Source organism: Somniosus microcephalus, chromosome 14 (assembly GCF_052327205.1).
Source record: "Somniosus microcephalus isolate GS21.2 chromosome 14, FLI_Smic_1.0, whole genome shotgun sequence".
In the NCBI taxonomy this organism is placed as follows: Eukaryota; Metazoa; Chordata; class Chondrichthyes; order Squaliformes; family Somniosidae; genus Somniosus; species Somniosus microcephalus.
In genome coordinates, this window is record NC_141000.1 from 21693030 (window position 1) to 21712602 (window position 19573).

At 46.9% G+C, this 19573-nt stretch overlaps 1 protein-coding gene across 4 annotated transcripts in view; it reads left to right on the plus strand.

Moving 5' to 3' along the window:
- LOC147107370 (uncharacterized) overlaps nucleotides 1–19573 on the plus strand; it is a 171929-nt gene that overhangs the window by 63357 nt on the left and 88999 nt on the right. For all 4 annotated transcript variants that reach the window (XM_086006325.1, XM_086006323.1, XM_086006324.1 and 1 more), the window contains one exon: nucleotides 3552–3802. In XM_086006325.1, the coding sequence (XP_085862451.1) occupies nucleotides 3552–3802 (251 nt within the window). The remainder of the gene's footprint in view (nucleotides 1–3551; nucleotides 3803–19573) is intronic.

The following is a 19573-nucleotide window of genomic DNA, read 5'->3' on the forward strand; positions in this document are numbered from 1 at the left end:
CAGAGGAATTACGTTAACCTGAGATCCAGTGTCTAGTTTAAACTTAAGCTCTTTGCCCTGTTTTCCTATCTCAATATCGGCAAAAGCTTGCTCAGTCTCTGAAATCTGTTTTTTCTGTGACACAGAATCAATAAACAGTTCCTCTGCATTTGGCTCTCTATCTGGCATTTGGCTGTCACTCACTGTGTGTACTGCTATTCCGAAAACAGTCCTGCAAACTTTAGCAAAGTGGTTCCGTTTACCACATTTAGTACATTGCCTTCCTTTGGCAGGGCAGTACTCCTTTTCTCCATGCCAGTTGTTTCCACAATATCCACAGTTTTTGAAGCGTTTTATGTCTGTGTCGCCCATTTTTAGAACTCTCGCTGTTTTTTATGTTCTGAAACACGCTCTCTGGGCAGTGTTCTTTGGTGTGTGTCTATTAACTGCATGCACTGTCTGTTCACTCGAGCTGCTCGTGGCGCTGGTTATGGTTTTCAACTGTGCTTGGGCTATCTCGTGCGATCTAGCTATGTCCATAGCTTTGTCCAGCATTAGCCCGGACCCAACATTCAGAAGTTTCTCTCTCACTTTAGCTGAATGTATTCCAAACACGATGCGGTCTCTGACCATCTCATCTTTATCTGCATATACACAGTCTTTTACCAGCAGTTTTAACTCAGTCATGAACTGTTCAAACGACTCACTAGCTCCTTGTACTTTCTCCTGAAACTTGTACCTAGCGAATATCGTATTTGTCTTGGGCATCACATATGATTCAAAACGGTCAAAATAACTTTTCAGTACCTTTGCTTCATCTGCGGTGAGAGACCATGTGTTAAAAATGTCTCTCCCTTTTTCTCCGATCCACGAGTAGGTAGCTGCATCTTTCTTCCTCCCCTTTGCTTTTCAGAGGACCCGAAAACATCAACTCCACGTGTTGCTTGAACTTGCTCCATTCTCGAGGTAAGTTCAAAGATTCCCAATTCATTCGGGGTAAGGGAGCTCCAACGATGTCCATTTCAAATCCCTGTTCTGACACCATGTCTTGTTTTGCACACTTTTTGTACAAAAATAATAAATTGCAGGACAACGGAGTATTATAGTTTAAACTCTTTTAATGAAACATCAGGTCTGATCTGACTCACAGCAGTACCGCACCATGTGGACAAGATGGAGTCAGGACCCCCTGGGTCTTCGAAACAATAGCAATCCTTACAGATGCCTGCAGGCCAATGACAACTCAGCATGTGATCACATGTGAATATAATAGGTATTCCTTACAGATGCCTGCGGGCCAATGATAAATCAGTATGCAAATATTACAGATGGGTTGCGACTATTTCCATCACCTCTCTTGATCCTTCCACGGTATCTCTGCTATCAGACTGCTTGGTCAACATCCTCTCTTGGATGAGCCGCAATATCCCTCCGCTAAAACATTTGGGATCATGGGGCTGAGCAGGAAAAGCTGGATGGATGTGTGCGTTTTTGGAAGCTGGTCGAAAGAGCATATCCTTGATGTCAGTAAAGAAGTAGAGTTGGAGGGCTGGGTAGAGATTGGGGACAAGCTGTAGAATGTAGAGGGTCTGACTTGGGAGAGGAGTTAGAAGAGAAAGCAGGAGATAGTAGAAAGGCAGAGGCAGTCAAATGGATGAAAGGAACAGATTTCATCAGGGAAGGCATTGTAGTGCTTGGGGATAGTGGGCATATACAATAAGGAGCCTGAGAGGTGGAAAGGGTGATAAAGAATGAGGTGTTTAAGTGAGGAACAGATGCCAGAGGCAGTCAAATGGATGGAAACAAAGACGTCAACAAGCTTCTCAGACCTATAATCAGAGGTGAGAGTGCAGGGTTTGATGGAGGGAGACTGGAGGAGGCAGTTAGTGATGGCACAGAGGACATTGCGGTTGCCCTTTCCCTGGAGTTATAAGAGGATTTGGCCAGAAGAGGTAGATGCAGTGCTTGAGGTGATCATGCTATCGGGCAGTGGACAGCCAGGCAGTCGCAAGATGCCTGTGCTCTGCCTAACGAATTTTACATAGGAATTGCTAGAAGAGTCCCATCTAGTTCTCCTTCTACCATCCTGGTAGGCATCTGATACAATTAAACAGAGGTGATTGTTGTACCAGGGAGAGTAATGGGGGTGGATGACCATTTGAGATCGCGTGGAGATGAGGGCATTGAAAGGGGGGTCAAGGCAGCTATTGAGCTGGTTGCTGGAGGTGCCAGTGCCTGTGTAGGTGTCACCCCAGAGGAGAGTGAGTTAGTAGTTGAGACAGGCACTGGTGAGGATATCTGGGGATAGTTCTTTTCCAGTAGTGTAAAGAAAGGGAGGAGGACCACGAGGTTGGTGGGGGGGGGGGGGGGCGGGGCGCGGTAGGTGTATAGGAAAAGAGATGATAACATGATAGAAGGTAGCCCAATAAAAGACTGTGGATGGAAGAGTTTATGCATAGGCTGAGGTTGAGCCAGAAAAGGAAGGCAGACAGTTTGGAAGCGAGGAGCAGGTTACTGAGGCTGAGGAGTTGTTAGTGCAAAGACTAGCTGGGGACAGAAAGGAACAGATTTAATCAGGCAAGGCATTGTAGGACTTGGGGATAGGGGGCATATAAAATAAGGAGCTTGAGAGGTGGAAAGGGTGAAAAAGAATGAGGTGTTTAAGTGAGGAAAAGATGCCAGAGGAATATAAATCTGAAGATGAATATTATATTGCTACCGTGGCAATTAGGCTTGGGGACATGCTGGAACGTTTATCTGGCAAAGCAACCTCAGTTTGGGGTGGGGGGGGGGGGGGGGCGGGCGGTGGTGCCGGAATCATCTTTGTTGAGTAAGGTTTTGATGAGGCTCAGGATGTCAATACTATCGGTTCAGGAGGAAGTCGTGGATGGGAGGGCCTTGTTTACCAGAGAGTGGACATTTTGCTGGATACTGCAGAAGGGATGCATTGTCGTGGACTTGCTGGGGTAGTTGGGAGGGAGGATGGGGAGATCTTGACTCCCGAGGATTGCAGCAGAGTCAGCACCAACATGGAAGCATAGAGCATATTGCATGGCCGTTTTGTATACAGATGAACTATACTGAGATCAGTGTCAGCTAGCGGATGTCGAGCGTACTTTGTGTCTACTTTGTTAAAGCAGTGTTCCATGGAGTGGCCTTTTTATATGAGGCTCTCTCCAAGTAGCAAGAAAACACTTAAACTATTGTGCGTTCCATGTCTTTATATCTAAATTGCTATCAATATATAATGCTTGCTTCCTTGGTTGCCTTCTCCAGTGAGGGAGCAATACACAGTTTGAAATGTTATGATCTAAGTCTGCAATATTTTTGATGGGAATTTCTGTACCTATAATTTCTTACACAAAAATATCTCCAGTCACCTTTACTGTATTTACCCTTTATATAAAGCCCAAGCTCTTTTGTGTCGGCCTCCAATCATATATTTTAAGAATTTGCAAATTTTGATCTGTGATGTTTTGCATATCAATGAAACGGAAGGCTGCATTTGTGCAATATAAAGTGTTGCAGATTTTTTATAATGAAAACATTAACAAAGACTGTTGTTATTGCAGTGAAAAATGCCAGAAGCAATAACCCTAGGGAATGCAGCACCGCAGAAATCAATCTATCCGATGTGGAACCTGAAAGCACTGGTTACCAGGAGCAACCTCTCACCGACAATGGGCATGCTGGGATGATTACTCATCAGCCGTGTGGGCTCCGATCAGGCAAAAGGAAAACATTTGCTCCATCTAACAGCCAGATGGGCAGACCAGTCAACTACAATGAAGTGAGATTAAAAAAGAGGAGACTGCACACTATGGTAAGTCATCATGTATGAACCAAAATATGCATACATTTCTTTTCATTTACCCTAATCTAAGTACATATTTTCACACATCCTATTTGTATGGCTGGTTTGAAAGTCACTCTTTGCATCTTTTAATGTGTTAGACATTGTGAATGTCGCTTGATTTGCTGAGGCGCGACTGATTTTGGACTACGGGTGGTTTCCTCGTGGGTGGTGTGCATGGTTTTATCACACACTCCATTAAAAGATAAGCATGGCAGATTGTGACCTTTGACCATACACCACACAGCTTCTTGGATGTCACAAGATGTTGATGTAAACAAAACCAGGTAATTTTACAACTAGACCTGTCATATTATGCCAGAGTGAAGCATACAAATCAGAGTAACAATCAGACAATCAAACGACGGCAGCAGTTCCGTCCTTTTTTTTTGACAGGATGTGAACATGGCTGAGCGAGCATGACGACAGTGCTGGTCAGAGGAAGGGACTTGGCTCCTCTGGGCCAGATTCAAGAGATGGGAGTGGGGGCGGGTGGTGGGGTAGGGGGCGGGTGCTGGGGTAGGGGGAGGCTAGACTGTTGCTGGTAGCGCAACCGATTATATTTTTCGACAAGTGCATGAGACGCTGATGGCACAGGGGATCCATCGGTTCCTGTCTCAGACTCGTACACGGTGGAAGGCCTGACTCAGCCGATGGGGCAGAGGCCCTGCTTCCCTCCTATACCTGTAGGTGATGGACGGCATGCTGGGAAATCTACCCTCGGCTGCTTCGGGGCAAAGTCAAGACAACCATCTTCCTGGTGCATTTCCAACATCACTGGAGCGGGAGCCATCAGGTATTTGTATGGTTCATGTACTTAAAATACCACACTGCACTAATGTGACAGCTGTGTTGTTCAGTGTAGCTTATTTAAAAATGTTTTACTGTTGTGCTCCCCATATTGAAGTTATTTTTCTCCCCATACTTTAGGTGTTCCCCACATCCTGCCACCGTTCTCCTGCAGAACTTTGTCAGTTTTATTAGAAGATGCACAAATTTGACCTGGGTTTTGGCCCCTCAGATTTTCCCTCTACCTCTGTGGCAAAGTATCCATTCTATGCCTCTCCCAGCAGCCTCATCAAGATTGGGAATTTGCCAACAGTCAGTGGCCATTAAGCATTTCTAGGGCAGTGTCCATATATGCACACAAGAATTAGCAGTGCTCCCAGGGTCTTCCCCCTTCTTAGGAATTCCCCTCCACAGTGTGCAGTGTTGTTCAGTCCCATGCAGCAGCAAAAAAAAAAAAGTAGAAGCTCAGCAGGAGCTCCAAGAAATTTGAACTAGGTAAGGGAGGCGAGAAGCTGGCCAGCACAAATGGAAGAAGGGATGACGTGTGCCAGCATGAAGAGGGAACACGGCATGAAGGGCGCCAGTGTGAAGAGGGGATGAGGAGCCCCAGCGTGAAGAGGGGATAAAGAGTGCCAGCGTGAAGAGGGGACGAGGAGCGCCAGCGCGAAGAGGGGACGAGGAGCGCCAGCGCGAAGAGGGGACGAGGAGCGCCAGCGCGAAGAGGGGACGAGGAGCGCCAGCGCGAAGAGGGGACGAGGAGCGCCAGCGCGAAGAGGGGACGAGGAGCGCCAGCGCGAAGAGGGGACGAGGAGCGCCAGCGCGAAGAGGGGAGGTTTGGAGTGGTGGAATGTCTCGGAGTTGAGTGGGGCCGGAGTCTGTACACTGTATCGGAAGTGGGTGTGGGGGATGAAGCGCTTCTATTAAAGAGCGGACGGAGTGCCTCTCTGACTGTGCAGGCAGCTTTTGAGGAAGTGAGGGTGTGTTGAGAACGCAGATATCATTTATATCCCCGCCTCCCAGCAGTTGTGTGGACTGGGAGGTGTGGCTGGAGTGTGTATAATTCTTACTGTGTTGCCTGCAGTGCGGACTGTCTTTAGTTACAAGACCAGAGGCGCATCCCCCTACTTAAACAGTTTTAAAAAGAAAATTAATTATAATTTTTTTTCCCCAGTAGTCAATTATCTGCTGCTGGAAAAAACTTTAAACTGTAATGAAAAGTATGTAATTCCCTATTGACAAATGGAGTGTGCTTTTCAATAAAATGAAGCAAATGTCCCATGTTGTATTTCTAACTTAAAATCCATCCCAAGGTGCTTCATGGATTGGCATTAGGAAAATGCCAAGCCAGGAATGGAGAGATTAGAAGGTGAGACCAAATGCTCAGTCGAAGAGATGGGTTTTGCGGAAGTTTTTTTTAAAGAAGGCGAGAGAGGTGGAGAGGTTTAGGGAAGGAATTCCAGAGTGTAGGACTCAGGAAACTAAAGGTTCTACAATAAATTGTGGACTGAGGAGAGGATTGGGAAGACTGGAGTTGGGATTGGAGTGTTCAGGGGGGATATAGAACAGGGGGAGATTGCAGAGGTGGAGTGAGGTGAGACTAGAAGGGGGTATAAAGAGGAGGACGAGGATGTTAAATTTAATACATTGAGGGACACGGAATCAAGGTAGATCAGCAAGGTCGGGGTGATGGGTAAGCAGGATTTGCTATGGGACAGTGTGCATGTGGCACAGTTTTGGAAAAGTTGGAGTTTGTGGCGGGTGGAGGATTTGAAGACAGCAAGTAAAGCATTTGAGCAGTTGAGTCTGGAGTCAAGCATGGGTAAGGAAACCTCCTGTTGATTACCACCTACCACCCTCCCTCAGCTGATGAATCAGTACTTCTCCATGTTGAACACCACTTGGAAGAAGCACTGAGAGTAGCAAGGGCACAGAATGTACTCTGGGTGGAGGACTTTAATGTTCATCACCAAGAGTGGCTCGGTAGCACCACTACTGACTGAGCTAGCCGAGTCCTGAAGGACATAATTGCCAGTCTGGGCCTGCGACAGGTGGTGAGAGAACCAACACGAGGGAAAAACCTACTTGACCTCGTCCTCACCAATCTACCTGTCGCAGATGCATCTGTCCATGACAGTATTGGTGGAAATGACCAGCGCACAGTCATTGTGGAGACGAAGTCCTGTCTTCACACTAAGGACACCCTCCGTCGTGCTGTGTGGCACTACCGCCGTGCTAAATGGGATAGTTTCAGAACAGATCTAGCAGCTCAAAACTGGGCATCCATGAGGCGCTGTGGGCCATCAGCAGCAGCAGAACTGTGTTCCACCACAATCTGTAACCTCATGGCCTGGCAGATCCCTCACTCTACCTTTACCACCAAGCCAGGGGACCAATCCTGGTTCAATAAAGAGTGCAGAAAAGCATGGCAGGAGCAGCACCAGGCGTACCTAAAACATAGAAACATAGAAAAATAGGAGCAGGAGTAGGCCATTCGGCCCTTCGAGCCTGCTCCGCCATTCAATATGATCATGGCTGATCCTCTGTCTCAATACCATATTCTCGCTCTCTCCCCATACCCCTTGATGCATTTTGTGTCTAGAAATGAGGTGCCAACCTGGGGAAGCTGCAACACAGGACTACATGCATGTTAAAAAGCAGAAGCAGCATGCTATAGACAGGGCTAAGCGATCCCACAATCAACGGATCAGATGAAAGCTCTGCAGTCCTGCCACATCCAGTCGTGAATGGTGGTGGACCATTAAACAAATAACGGGAGGAGGAGGCTCCATGAGTATCCCCATCCTCAATGATGGTGGAGCCCAGCACATGAGTGCAAAAGACAAGGCTGAAGCGTTTGCAACCATCTTCAGCCAGAAGTGCCAAGTGGATGATCCATATCGGCCTACTCCTGAGGTCCCCACCATCACAGAAGGCAGTCTTCAGCCAATTCGATTCACTCCACGTGATATCAAGAAATGGCTGAGCGCACTGGATACAGCAAAGGCTATGGGCCCCGACAACATCCCGGCTAACGTGCTGAAGACCTGTACTCCAAAACTAGCCACGCCTCTAGCCAAGCCATTCCAGTACAGCTACAACACTGGCATCTATCCGACAATGTGAAAAACTGTCTAGGTATGTCCTGTCCACAAAAAAGCAGGACAAATCCAACCCAGACAATTACCGCCCTATCAGTCTACTCTCAATCATCAGCAAAGTGATGGAAGGTGTCATCGACAGTGCTATCAAGAGGTACTTACTCACCAAAAACCTGCTCACTGATGCCCAGTTTGGGTTCCGCCAAGACCACTCGGCTCCCAACCTTATTACAGCCTTGGTCCAAACATGGACAAAGGAGATGAATTCCAGAGGTGAGGCGAGAGTGACTGACTTTGACATCAAGGCAGCATTTGACCGAGTGTGGCATCAAGGAGCCCTAGTAAAACTGAAGTCAATGGGAATCGGGGGGGAAAACTCTCCCTGGCTGGAGTCATACCTAGCACAAAGGAAGACGGTTGTAGTGGTTGAAGGTCAATCATCACAGCCCCAGGACATCGCTGCAGAAGTTACTCGGGGCAGTGTCCGAGGCCCAACCATCTTCAGCTGCTTCATCAATGACCTTCCCTCCAACATAAGGTCAGAAATGGGGATGTTCGCTGATGACGGCAGAGTGTTCAACACCATTCACAACTCTTCAGATAATGAAGCAGCCCATGCCCGCATGCAACAAGACCTGGACGACGTTCAGGCTTGGGCTGATAAGTGGCAGATAACATTCGCGCCACAGAAGTGCCAGGCAATGACTATCTCCAACAAGCAAGAGTCTAACCACGTCCCCTTGACATTCAACGGCATTATCATCGCCGAATCCCCCACCATCAACATCCTGGGGGTCACCATTGACCAGAAACTTAGCTGGACCAGCCACATAAATACTGTGGCAACAAGAGCAGGTCAGAGGCTAGGTATTCTGTGGCGAGTGTCTCACCTCCTGACTCCCCAAAACCTTTCCATCATCTACAAGGCACAAGTAAGGAGTGTGATGGAATACTCTCCACTTGCCTGGATGAGTGCAACTCCAACAACACTCAAGAAGCTCGACACCATCCAGGGCAAAGTAGCCCACTTGATTGGCACCCCATCCACCACCTTAAACATTCACTCCCTCCACCACCAGTGCACCGTGGCTGCAGTGTGTACCATCTACAAGATGCACTGCAGCAACTCGCCAAGGCTTCTTCGGCAGCACCTCCCAAACCCGCGACCTCTTCCACCTAGAAGGACAAGGGCAGCAGGCGCATGGGAACACCACCACCTCCAAGTTCCCCTCCAAGTCACACACCTTCCTGACTTAGAAGTATATTGCCGATCCTTCATCATCTCTGGGTCAAAATCCTGGAACTCCCTCCCTAACAGCACTGTGGGAGTACCTTCACCACACTGACTGCAGCGGTTCAAGAAGGCGGCTCACCACTACCTTCTCAAGGGCAATTAGGGATGGGCAATAAATGTTGGCCTTGCCAGCGACGCCCACATCCCATAAACAAATTTTTTTAAAAAGGTGGTCATGGCATGTATAAAGGTTTCAACAACAGGGAGGGCTGAGGTAGGGACGGAGGTGGGCCATGTTGTAGAAGTGGAAATATTTTTTTAAATAAGAAAATGCAACGCTGATATTCACTGTAGAATTCACAATACTGGAAATAGCACCACATTTTTCACCAATCACAGTTTTCTGCAATGGGGTTATGCTCCCCATACTCCCTCCCCCAGAAAAAGTCTTGTGTTTTCAAAACTTGTCCTTCATCAGTCTTTTATGTACGTCTGCTTTATCTTCTCCTTTATGGCCAATGAAAAGTAGGATGTAACTTAAGTTACAAGCCCGTGTCCCACTGCATTTACAGTGTAATTATTTGTTTCCATATGTCATAGGCTTATATTTAGGGTCATTTTTCAGTTGTCCGCTTTGTGATGGCTGTGTTGGCTTTTCTGAAGCTGTTCACCTTTTGCGAATTTTCTAGGTTGGCATAAAGCAAAAACTCATTGGTACATCAGTGTGTTAGGTCGCCAGATTATGCAGGTGTGTCGACGTTTATTTGTGCTATATCACGTCATTGGACTAACAACTTTAGACATGTACCTTCGAGGATCAGATTTAATTAATAGAGGTACATGAATATTTCTAGTGGTTTGCTCAGTCTAGATAAATTAATAAAGGTTACTAAAAGTGCTTTAGGCTTTTCCTAGGTGATAATTATGTTTATAACTAAATTTTGGTGTTACATGGGGTAATTCTATGACTCGCACTTCCACTGGGGAAACCTGTGCAAGTCATTGAATTAGCCTTACTAAATACTGGAACGGTTATAAACCTTAAATTTGGAGTGATTGAGGTCTGTGGAATAACTGCCTGAATTTTGTATTCTTGTTTCTCAGAGCTGTCACAGAGCCAGGGGTATACAGCCCCTATCACTATACCTGTGAGCTTCCAGACACTGACAGAGAGCAAAGGAGACCAGCATGTAAAGCCAGAGCAGGAGGATATACCTGCCACTTCTGCCTTGTAGGAAGAGCCCAAGGAGGTAGAGGCCTAAGCGGATGCTTCTATATCCCAGCAGGACTGCCAGAATCCCCTTAGGTAATCTGCACATAGATCCAAAACAACAGTTAATTGACAGACGTAAATGCCTTCGCCTGTTGTAAAGCAATTCGGATTCTTTATTAGTTGGCTGATTTGTGAAATGTCCAGTTAGGTTAGAACGTCTTGGAGACCAGTAATTCACCAAAAATGGGAAAATAACCAGCCATGTAATTTTTTTTTTCTTTCCTTTTTCTTTTCAGAATCCAGAGCATTAATCCCCTCTGCAAGGGGACCTCTGAAGCTGCCTGGGTATCTGGCCCAGTACTCAAGGAGCTAAAACAATTGCGGACAATAATGTGCCGACATTCTGGAAGAGCTTCATCTTCACCGAGCTTTGCTTGAGAGCATGGCCAATTTTACAAATGGGCACCATCGACAGTAGATGGTGGTTGAATTAGGTCATCCCCCTCCACGAGTCTGTTAGACAGATTTCTGACTCTTGTCAGAACTTCTACACTTCCGACTCCTGTATAGGGGAGGATAAATCTGTTGCTGGGCCTTCCACTGCAGCACTAACTGGGCCCGAAGAATCTAATCCAAGGAAGGCAAAGGGCACCTGTTTGCCCAACAAAGACCCACACCATCTTCAAATAATCTTGATGACGATGACTTGTAGATTGTTCAGTTATTGTCTAATAAATCTGTTGGTTTAAAGCCTATCTTTCTTTTGTACGTGTTATTTTTACATTTTGGCTTTGCTGGGTCATGACTTCAACTTTCTTGTAACCAGAATTCCTCAGGAATTTCTGATTACTGGAGCAAGCAATGCGGGATAAAAATTGATCAGGCGACTGACGGTTGAAGTAATTTGTCAATAGAGAATGAAAATATGAGTTGAAACCTTTTTGAAATGAATCTCATTAGAACTAAGTAGGGTCTGTATTTTCTTGTGCTGTGGATGAATACATTGGATTAGGAAGAAGGTAAGGAGCTGCGAATGTCTGGCCACAGAGCTCTGGGTAATGGTTTATTGACGGTGACAGAGTGAACAGAATCACGAGAGCGGTACTGCCAAGAACTGAATGGGAGAATATGAGGTGGAGAAGGAAATAGGAGACATAGAGACAGGCATAGGCCAATAATTATGTCCTGCACAATTTACCACAACAAAAACCTGCACTCATATAGCACCTTTTTAAGAGAGAATAAATTTCCCACAGTGACCGAGGCATAAGAAGAAAAAAAGGTTAGAGTACTTATAATTATCACGGTGACTAGAAATATTTGACCTATGCAGCGTTTCTAAAATGCGTTCACACAGTTTCTGGCATTAACTTGTATATGTTTATTTACATTAGCTATATGAAAAGGTACCCACCTGTATTGTTTAAATCACACGGTTTACCCAGAAGTTTAAAACATATGTGGAGATAAAGGAAACCTGAATTGTGGAAATCTGAAATAAAGGCAGAAAATACCCCAAATGTGCAGGAGGTTGATTAGTATCTGAAAGAGAAAGATAGATTAATATTTTGAGTATGATCATTTGGTCATTCTGATGGAGGCTACCAGCAAAACGTAACATCTTTTGTCCTTTTGATGCTGATCGACCTGTTGAGCACACTTAACATTTTCTGTTTTTAGCGAGAAGGTTATTAAATTTTATAATTTAGCCCCACTTATAACACACACAGTAATAACTTCATTACAGACTTAAGTAAGAATAAAACTTCTATGTGATGTATTTTGTTCATTCACATCTACTTAGGCAGTCCCTCGGAACCGAGGATGACTTGCTTCCACACTAGAAACATAGAAGATAGGAGCAGGAGTAAGTCATTCGGCCCCTCGAGCCTGTTCTGCCATTTAATGAGATCATGGCTGATCATCCAAATTCAGTACCCTGTCCCTGCTTTCTCCCCATATCCCTTGATCCCTTTAGCCTTAAGAAATATATCTAACTCCTTCATGAATATATTTAATGAATTGGCCTCAACTGCCTTGTGTGGTAGAGAATTCCACAGGTTCACCACTCTCTGGGTGAAGAAATTCCTCCTCATCTCAGTCCTAAATGGCTTACCCCTTATCCTTAGACTGTGACCCCTGGTTCTGGACTCCCCTGCCATCGGGAACATCCTTCCTGCATCTAGTCTAGTCCTGTTAGAATTTTATAAGTTTCAATGAGATTCCCTCTCATTCTTCTAAACTCTAGCGAATATAAGCCCAATCGACCCAATCTCTCCTCATATGTCATTCCTGCCATCCCAGGTATCTGGTGAATCTTCGCTGCACTCTCTCCATGGCAAGAACATCCTTCTTCAGATAAGGTGACCAAAACTGCACACAATACTCAAGGTGTGGTCTCACCAAGGCCCTGTACAACTGCAGCAAGACATCCTTGCTCCTGTACTCGAATCCTCTCTCTATGAAGGCCAACATACCATTTGCCTTCTTAACCGGCTGCTGCACCTGCATGCTTACCTTCAGCGACTGGTGCACAAGAACACCCAGGTCTCGTTGCACTTCCCCTTTTCCCAATCTATTGCCGTTCAGATAATAATCTGTCTTCCTGCTTTTGCCACCAAAGTGGATAACCTCGCATTTATCCACATTATACTGCATTTGCCATGCATCTGCCCAATCACCCAACCTGTCCAAATCATACTGGAGTTTCTCTGCATCCTCCACACGCCCACCCAGCTTTGTGTTGTCTGCAAACTTGGAGATATTACATCTAGTTCCCTCGTCTAGATCATTTATATTGTGAATACTAAAAATGAGTTCTCCGGTGACTGATGAGTCCAATGCGGGACCTACAGTCTCGGTCACAGGTGCAGCAGACGGTGGTTGAAGGGGTGGGTGGGTGGTGTGCTTGGGTTGACGTGCGCTCCTTCCGCTGTTTGCGCTTGGCTTCCGCTTGCTCCCGGCGAAGAGACTCGAGGTGTTCAGCGCCTTCCCGGATGCTTCTCCTCCACTTTGTGCGGTCTTAGGCCAGGGATTCCCAGGTGTCAGTAGGGATGTTGCACTTTTTCAAGGAGGCTTTGAGGGTGTCCTTGAAGCGTTTCCTCTGCCCACCTGGGGCTCTCTTGCTGTGTGGGAGCTCCAAGTGGAGCGCTTGTTTTGGGAGTCTCGTATCGGGCATGCAGACGATGTGGCCCGTCCATCGGAGCTGATCCGAGCGTGGTCAAAGCTTCGACGCTGGGGATGTTGGCCTGAGCGTTGGTGCGCCTATCCTGCCAATGGATTTGCAGGATCTTGCGGAGGCAGCGTTGGTGGTACCTCTCCAGTGCTATGAGGTGCCTGCTGTATATGGTCCATGTCTCTGAAGCATACAGGAGGGCGGGTATCACTGCTGCTCTGTAGACCATGAGCTTGGTGCTAGGTTTGAGGTCCTGGTCTTCAAACACTCTCTTCCTCAGGCGACCGAAGGCTGCACTGGCACACTGAAGACGGTGTTGGACTTCGTCATCGACGTCTGCCCTTGTTGACAGTAGGCTCCCGACTAGTTAAGTTCACATTCACATAGTGCAATTATAAAAGATGTGTCACAAAGGCAATTTTCTGCATGAGCATCGAGTCATCTCACAGACGACCCAACCGTTGGTGGGAATGACTCACTCCCTATCCAAAGTAAAAGCCTGGTTTAAAAAATGGGCAAAACAAATTGAAATAAAATCCATGTTTAAAGTCTATAAACTGAACAATACTTGAAGCATTACGTTACAGTTCACATTAAACGCTTAAATATCTTCCCTTCATCTCTCTCGTTTTCAACTTTTTTCACTCCATTTTTGCCCTGATCACCAGGCTAACACACCAGTGCATAAAATGAAGCCCTGTCTGCCCTCTCAGGTGGAAAAGATCTCATGACACTATTCGAAGAAGAGCAGGGGAGTACTCCCTGGTGTCCTGGCCAATATTTATTCCTCAACCAATAACAATTTTTTTTTTTAAAAGAAGAGATTATCTGGTCCTTATCACATTGCTGTTTGTGGGACCTTGTGCGCTAATTGGCTGTCATGCTTCCTAGATTACAACAGTGACTAGACTTCAAAAGTACTTAGTTGGTTGTAAAGCACTTTGGGGATGCCCAGTCGTTGTGAGAGGTGCTCTGTTTCATTCTTTGATCTCTTCAATCCGTGCATCATCAGTGGCCAAGCTCCTGTGATCGGAACCAGAGAACTGACTCCTGGACTTTTACCAGTCTGAGCCGGCCACCAGGATGTGCGTGCGAGTGGGTTGGGGAGATGGTGGATGATTTTTTTTCTCTGAATTTTCCCACTCTCCTTGTGGGAAGAAACCTTTCGTCTTGGATGGCAGGAATGACGTATGAGGAGAGATTGGGTCGATTAGGCTTATATTCGCTGGAGTTTAGAAGAATGAGAGGGGATCTCATTGAAACTTATAAAATTCCAACAGGACTGGACAGACTAGATACAGGAAGGATGTTCCCGATGGCCGGGGAGTCCAGAACCAGGGGGTCACAATCTAAGGATAAGGGGTAAGCCATTTAGGACTGAGATGAGGAGGAATTTCTTCACCCAGAGAGTGGTGAACCTGTGGAATTCTCTACCACAGAAGGCAGTTGAGGCCAATTCATTAAATATATTCAAGAAGGAGTTAGATATATTTCTTAAGGCTAAAGGGATCAAGGGATAGGGGGAGAAAGCAGGGACAGGGTACTGAATTTGGATGATCAGCCATGATCTCATTGAATGGCGGAGCAGGCTCGAGGGGCCGAATGGCCTACTCCTGCTCCTATCTTCTGTGTTTCTACATGAACTCCACTTTCCTGCCCTATCTCCATATCCCTTGCTTCCTTTAGTGCCCAAAAATCTATCGATCTCAGCCTTGAAGGGCCGTGTGGCCTACTCCTGCTCTTAAATCTTGTGTTCTTATGTTCTAGACCCTGAAAATATGTGGGTCCACTCTACCGGCGGGTCAGTGACTGAGCAGGCGCACGTGGCCTCCACTTCTGACCATGCTGGAGTATCTGGGGTCAGGGAAAAGTCCCCTGTTAAGCACGGGTTTGGTGGGTGCCCGCGCCACAGTGGCGCCGGCCATGGGGCCATAACACTGGCCGGCCACTAGTATAGCTGCTGGCACCACTGGTACAATTGTTTATTTATTTGGGCCCATTCAGCCTCAATAAAGGGGGGCAGAATTTAAGGAAAGAGCAGGGGTTTTTTTAAAATTAGGAGTCCAGGTCTGAACCCTCAGGCGTTCCGCCTGCTTCACTGAGCATTCATAGCGGCTGAGTTCATCCCAGCATCCAGGCTGCTCAGCAGGAGGGACGTTGGGGAGGAGGAATTTTGATCCACCCCTCTGACATCGGGGGCCATGTTTGGGGTGGATGGAGGTGCTGCCCCAACCAGGCTCCTGCGCCCATTGGCCGCCTGGGCCAGGACCTGGCATATACGGGTCCCAGCCGATTTCCAGGCCCCTCCACTGCAGTCCTGGTGGGCATGTGCCATCTGGGCCCCAGATTCTTTGGCGCCTCACTGTTTAAATTTTATTTTACATACAGTAGATCTTTATAAAGCTATTTTATTGACCAGATCGCTCCCTGATATTTGCAACACAGCCATCTTGGAATAAGATTGGTTATTCGAGAATAAGAGTTGGGTTTTCCCAGCTTCCCATTGTAGCACCAAAGTAACCTTTCAGAAGTCAGTATTTATAAAGTTGCCGGAGAAAATTATCACTGCTGTTGGAAGATAGGAGTGAGCTTCCCGTTGATGCATGTGGTCCAAAAAGTTTGTTTAATCCTGAATTAAACATACAGGCCTAGAAATTCAGTGGCCTGCGCCACCCGTTAGTGCCCTAAGAGAGCACTTAGTGGGTTTTGCGCCACTGGCCACGCCTCCCGCTAAATTTAGCGGGACGCTGATGGCGGTGCTAGCCATTAGCGCTGCGCCGATACCGATGATGTCATCAGTGTGCGCAGCGCCCCGCTACCGCCCCGATCGTGAAATTTAGTAGCGCCCCCTGCTTTAACGCTGGTCGCAATTTGCGACCGGTTCAGGGGGGCCTACCTGCGGCGCCGTCCCCGGCCTTCTGAGCACCCCTCCCTCCACCGCCCCCCCCCCCCCCCCCGCGGAGTGCCGGCTGTGTCCCAAGAGCCCGGCACTTCTCCTCGGTGCTGGGCTCTTTTGCCGGTACTCGCGCCCTTTAAGGGGAGGAAGGCCTGCAGTACCGCGGCACGTTGCGCTGCGATTTTCAGTTGCAGCGCCCCAAGAGGGATGCGGGGCGCCTCGAGTAGCGCCGCGCTTCCGTCTGGGGCGCTGAAACTGAATTTGCGGCGGGCGGCCGTGACTACTTCCGGGGTGGTACTTTCGGTGCCCTGGCGAAATGGGGCGCCAGTGAATTTCTAGGCCACAGTTTCTTTAAAGGAGAAGGCAAATCTCGGGTTTGTTACTGTGAACGTTTACTGCAAGTAGTAAGACTTAGAAATTGGAACCTTTAGCGTGGACCGTTAAGGCCGGTTTTGAAGAAAAAATGGCAGCCGCCTCGCTTCCGCAGAACGCTGCGGCCGCCATCTTGGGCAGGTCAGCAGCGCGGCCATTGCCTGCGCTCGTCGCATGTATTTTAATTACCTGGAGCGCGCTGTCAGTTTTTGTAAAACGCCGAATTGACGCACGCTCATCCATTCTGGACGTCGCCGCACCTCTTCCCGCCCGCTCCAAGCACGCCCGTGCGTGCAGCCATTGACGGTGTGTAGAGCCGGGAGAAAGCAGCGGTGAGCTATAAACTGTACAGGAAACAGCTGCTGAGATAACTGGCAACTGTGGAGAGCTCAGACTATATAATTGGAGTGAAAACTGCTTCCAATGAGATGCATCAAATCTCCTGGTCAGTCAAACATTATAGAAGGTAAATACTTTTAAAATAAGCTGCATTTCCTTAAAGTAGAAAACCCAATGTATAAAATTTAGGAACTGAAAAAATAATATGCAAAGTTTGGAAGTCTGTTTTTAAAAGGCCAAGAATTAAGGAAAATTTAACACCATATTCTCACCCAAGAGTTCTTCAGAAGTCTGTTTGTTGTTGTTAAAAATTTAATTAAACTCTCTTCTATATGATTTACACCAGTAAACTCCTGATCAAAAGGTACGTGTTTCCCTTTAAATTTTTAAAAAAATTTCAATTGATTTCTCAGGCAACGGTTTAACGACATCTAGGCCACAGTCTTTCACTGTTAATAGGTGACTGCCCAAGAACGCCGTACCGATCCTTTAGACTCGACCTTCGGCCTCCTGCTGATGTTGCCGTCAGAAAGAAGAGCGCGTTGCACGGGAGTTTCTGTGCTCCAGTCATTTAAATCAGCAGGCAGCACCAAAATACCGGTGCTGCCTGTGCTCTTTCTGCGGGAGGTTGTTAACTTTGCCCCGCAGTGGCCCCTGCGGCCTGTTTTCGGGCTTAATCAAGTTCCTAGGCCTGAGTACCTAACTCGGAATTGTTTTGTAGTGTGGTTTTGTTAATGGTTCTAGAAAATTTCCTTTGTTGTCGGTGTGATCAGTCCATGTCGTGCTTAATGTGTCGGATTTTTCTTTCTGCCTTTAATTTACTCCAGTAAGATTTTGTCAAAATACAAGAAGGACTCAGCAGAGACTGAAAAGGAAATAAGCTATGATTGGAGTTTTGACTCAACATTTTACCTTGTTCTCATGGCAGAGAAGCAGTTTCCATAAGCAGGTTGAGTCTCCTATGAATTGAAACCTACACCTTTTATGTGTGGAACGAGTGAGACAATGTGTCACTGCACTAATAATTATCCATTAGCCAGAGTAATTTGCACCAGAGATCTCGTGGGATGATGTCTATCACGTTCTCCTGTCCACTCCAGAAGGCAGTAATTGGCACACCCTCAGACCATTATGTTCGGGTTAGAATTAACGGATTTATTTATTAGATAATTACACAAAAACAGAAATACACAACAAGATACTGAAAGTAAAAATACTATCGAACCAATAAAGGTTGAATCAATCCAAAAAGGGTTAACATAGCTTCCTCGGAAAATATTTCACTGTTCCGTAATCTGCAAGTCTTTTGTAGACTTCCTGCTGCAAAGTTGGTACATGGGCATTGCAATTCCTAAAATGGCCTGCAGTTCAAGAGGACAATTTTCAACTCCTGCCCAATTGGGTGCAAAGTTGGTGATGCAGCGCTGCCAACTGCGCAAAGTTGGTGATGCAGCGCTGCCAACTGCCCAATGTTGGCTTCGGGAGGCCCGAACCATTGTCAGCTAACACTTCAGGGCTGTACTGAGGGCGTTCTGTACTGTTGGACGTGATGGGGGTGATTTTCATTCAAAAGTCAGGAAGGAGGCGGGACTACAACTTTCGGGGTTGTAGTCTCGCCTCCATCGGGATGTGGCCAATCCATGCGATTTTAACTTGATTGACCTTGTTGAGCCCGCCCAGCGGGCTCAGCAGGCCAATTAAGGGCCACCCGGCAACAGGTGACGTCACAGACTAAAATTTAATCTGTCAAGACGTTTTGACAGATGAAATATCAGTGTTTCACAGCTGTTTGAAGCTGTCAAACAATGACAGTCTTACTTCTAACATGAGTCCTTCTCCACAGACTCAGTTAGAACTCTCTCCTGCACAGAAAGATGCAGGCTGTCACTTTTGACAGATCGCAGCCATTCTGCTTTCTGTGCCGGTGCGATGAGGGACTCCCCGAACCTAAAGGAAGGAAGTCTGAAAAGGTAAGAAAATGTTTGTAAAACTTATTTAATAACTTTAGACACACCAAACACACTTACCTTTGCACTCATGCACACATCACTCACCTGAACACCGACATCTCGACCCCTCCAAGCCCTTCAACCCGACGGCCTGACTCCTCCAACTTGGCGTGGTTTGGAGCCGTCGGGATTCCCACAGCTCAAGCTTAAAAATAGGGATTAGGCTAAAAACTGCCTGTTAACTACCTGTTAACAGGCAGTTAATTGGCACTAATCCCTTCCCGCCTCGCGTAGGCGGGTCCCAGTGTGGGGCGGGTACCCACCTCCTTTGAAATTGGCATGGAGGCGGGTTGGGGGTGGGATGGTGTCGGGACCCCTGATTTCGGGAATTTAACCCCCCCGCACGCCTCCAGTCCCGACTCCACGGCCCAATGAAAATCGAGGCCGATGTCTTCAGATGAAATGTTAAACTGAGTCTGCCCCTCTTAAGTGGAAGTAAAAGATTCCATGGCACTATTGGAAGAAGAACAGGGGAGTTCTCCCGGTGTCCTGGCCAATATTTATCCCTCAACCAACATCAATAAAAACAGATTTTCTGGTCATTAACTCATTGCTGTTTGTGGGAGCTTGCTTTGTGCAAAATTGGCTGCCATGTTTCCCTACATTACAACAGTGA